The sequence below is a fragment of the Phaethon lepturus genome, unplaced genomic scaffold (genome assembly GCF_000687285.1).
Source record: "Phaethon lepturus isolate BGI_N335 unplaced genomic scaffold, ASM68728v1 scaffold26020, whole genome shotgun sequence".
Taxonomy (NCBI): Eukaryota; Metazoa; Chordata; class Aves; order Phaethontiformes; family Phaethontidae; genus Phaethon; species Phaethon lepturus.
In genome coordinates this window covers 42,306-45,534 of record NW_010511951.1, presented here as the reverse complement: position 1 = coordinate 45,534, position 3,229 = coordinate 42,306, and the positions used below count along the sequence as shown (strand labels likewise).

The 3,229-nt window shown below is 39.6% G+C and overlaps 1 protein-coding gene across 1 annotated transcript in view; it reads left to right on the top strand.

The window, feature by feature from the left end:
- The first annotated feature begins 2,653 nt into the window (after positions 1 to 2,653).
- Positions 2,654 to 3,229, top strand: part of EMB (embigin) — a 15,156-nt gene continuing 14,580 nt past the window's right edge. The window contains exon 1 of the mRNA XM_010285382.1: positions 2,654 to 2,684. Coding sequence (XP_010283684.1) covers positions 2,654 to 2,684 — 31 coding nt within the window. The remainder of the gene's footprint in view (positions 2,685 to 3,229) is intronic.

The following is a 3,229-nucleotide window of genomic DNA, read 5'->3' as shown; positions in this document are numbered from 1 at the left end:
GGGTTGTTTTTCTGGTTTGCCCTGAGGGAAGGGCTTTTATCAGGGCATTTGGAAGTCCTTCATGTGGATCCTCTAGTGCCTCAGGAGAACTCAGCCTGCAGCTTTTCCCTTTTCTAGGAGCATTAGGAGGTTCTGGTGGGTAGTTTTGGATGTTACTGAATGCTTGTGTGCTTGCAGAGAGTATAAAAATGAATGTTAAATTGACATTAAATTAATGGTGTTAAATTGAAACAAATTATATCTCAACCTTTTCCTATTCAGCCACTTTTCTGGCTGAAAAGAGTGAACAGATTTTAAAGTCTGAAATTGCTCTGGTGATGACAAGTATGGTACAGTCAGACTTTATCTCCCCAAAATTGGTTGCAGTAGGGAGCAGAGGTAAGGCAGAAAAATTCATGACCTCATACTCCCACCTACTCCTTTCTGTGTAAAGATCAGGGCAACAAGAACTCAGCAAGCTATCACACTATTGTTTAAATCTAATGCAAATCAATTGTGGGTTAAGGCATGCAGCGATGATTCAATAGTTTGAGAAGTTATGCCACTTGACTTGCTTACATCACTGCTTGTCTTGGCAACACTAATTGTGGAGTGCTGGGTCATCTTTGCAGGTGTATATGAGAGGACAAGAGCAGTGAAATGTTATCTCTGCTATGTAGTTTTATGTATGGACTGGTAAGAGCCAAGATGTGGAAGCAGTGGTGACTAGAAATAACACTACTTGACTACTTTCATTTGGTCTGTTAATCAAGGAAGAAAGCCAAGATAGGGACCCTATTAGTATGCAAACCATGTTGCAGATTATCTGGCTTCCTTGCAGAGATAACAGAGCTGCTGTACAGCTTGGCACTGGCACCTTCTAAATTTATCATCTTTGCAGATTTTAATTACTGTGCAGGTGATGCATCTCCTAAGCTGACACAGTCAGGTGATCCATGACATATTTAGAATGCCTCAAGATGCTGCAGATATAAAAATTCATGGACCTTTCTTCAACCTTAACATGAATATCAGAAGCATAATAGCTCACCCTGCTCTCAGCACCTCTGTCAAGCAAAGAATAAGACTCGGTCTTACTGCCTGGATAATAAGCCAGCAGATACTCAGACAGAGCAGATTTCTTAAGTTCCTTGCTTGGGTTAAGGGCTGTGAGGGAACACTTGGCTGTGGTACCAGTGGACTGGCATGAAAAAGTATGAAAAATTAAGAGCTTGTTAAGAACCACTAATAATTTTTAAATCATATCCTTTGACTACCTTGTTTTAGTCTTGATCCAAACTGGTTGGTGTAAGATGGGCAGATTGAGAAAGCAGAGGGTGCAAGTTGCGCATGACTCTGATGTAGTCTGGAGTAACTGCTGGAGGTGCCAGTGGGAGAGTCTGTAGGTTGTCTATGCCTATAGTGCTGAAATGGGGTAGGAGTGTTAGTAGTGTTGTTCACTTATGGGAACTGGCAGGGTGCTGACTATACCTTCTGCTGAAGGCACACAGTTCTCAACAAGTTTGAACACAATGTGTTCAATGTATAATGTAGCTTTTCACTTTTCATCTATGCTTGCTAGTGTCTTGGATGTCTAGTAAAGCTTATTATACCTCCCAGACTTCAGTTACAACTGCAAATTACGTGTCCTTTTCCCTGTGTAACAGCTGGCCAAATCACTTAAAAGCTACTAATGTGAGATTGCTTTGAGTCTGAGAGAGTGCATCCTGCTGCTGTGGCAGGAGAATGTCATGGAATATCTAAGAAGGTGAAGATACAGTGTTTATTTTAAGCTAATCAGTTCTGCTACCCAAACGTGGGAACAGAAAGGAAGGAGCAAACATGTACATTTTTTATAAAACATCTAGGGACCTTGAATTCTTAAGAGTGACACAGGAACATATTCAAACTAAGCGAGTCTTCTGCCTCTTCCCTCACTGTCCTTTCTCCAGTTGAGAACAGAAAGCAAAACCCTAGTCTTGCCTGGCTCTTACAAAAACTGTGTTATATGACTAGAAATAGATTTGCAGTGGTGTTAGGGAAAGTGGAAATAGTCATTATTACTTGGTGAGTCCATGTTTGACACAGATGCCTCTTGTTTTGCTCACCAAAGTGATAATAGAAGGAAAGGAGGTTGTTCTCTGTTACTGAACAGGGTAGGTATGTCAGGTTGTACTGAGGTCCTTATTCTATTAGTGAATCTACTAACCTATTTTTAAAAACAATCAACTAGTGTCAATGCCATAAGCTGTGGTGGTCTAAGCCCAGAAACAAGACAGGATTTGGGTACAGGTTTTAAAGTTTATTGGTCTGTTGGAATGTTCTGAAGAATGGCTTTGCCTGACTATAGGCTAACTACAGGAAAAAAATCTGCATACAGAAATTAAAGGTCAAATAAATACTGCCTCTGTTCTTTAGTCTCTTCTTACCGAAAGTAAGCTAAAGAACAAATGAAAAGTAATTCTTGCACATTTTGGCTGTATATGCTCAGAACTTGGGGAAAAATGGAGGTACAAGGCTGAGGTGAGTAGGTTCTGTTTGAATTCTTTTAATGAACTAGATACTTCTAGCTTAGCTCAACTGAGAGGACAAAGTTTCTTTAAATCCTTTTTTCTTTTTAGATCCAACTGTGACAACACATGGTGCCAGTCAGTCTTGGGCATCTTTCAATAAGATGCAAGCTGGACTTAATGAATCATCTCCTGGTAATTATTTCATTTTAATATAACTAAAGCTATAATGATTTTTCCTAGTTAAGTTACCATGCAGCATTTACATTTTCATACTAAATAAGTCTTTTGAAATAAGATTGTGATCCTTCAGAAGAAACAAAAGTAAATATATTATCTAGGCCTTTTAAAGCCACTGCATAAGGTTAAGTGTTGTACGCATCTCGAGGATTGGAAAAAACTATCCAACTGCCAGTTGTGTGATCTGTTGCCCTTATGTATATATGCCATAAGCAGGCAATGACCCTGGAGATGGGATAATTACCAAACTAGAACCATTGTGGGAGTTCTGTTCTAGCACTTATGCCTGGTAATTTTTCATGTGAGGACTCCTGATGCTCTTTTGTTAGTGAGAGGTACAATAACACCATTGCATCACTGTGCCTGCTAGCTTCAGCTGTCTTTTTCCATTTTATTCTCTGTATTCTGGACCTTAATTGTGGTTTTGATAGGGAACAGAGAATAATTTCCAGGCAGGAGAAGAAACTGATAATTGTTCATTTCCACCTCTCCTTTCTCTA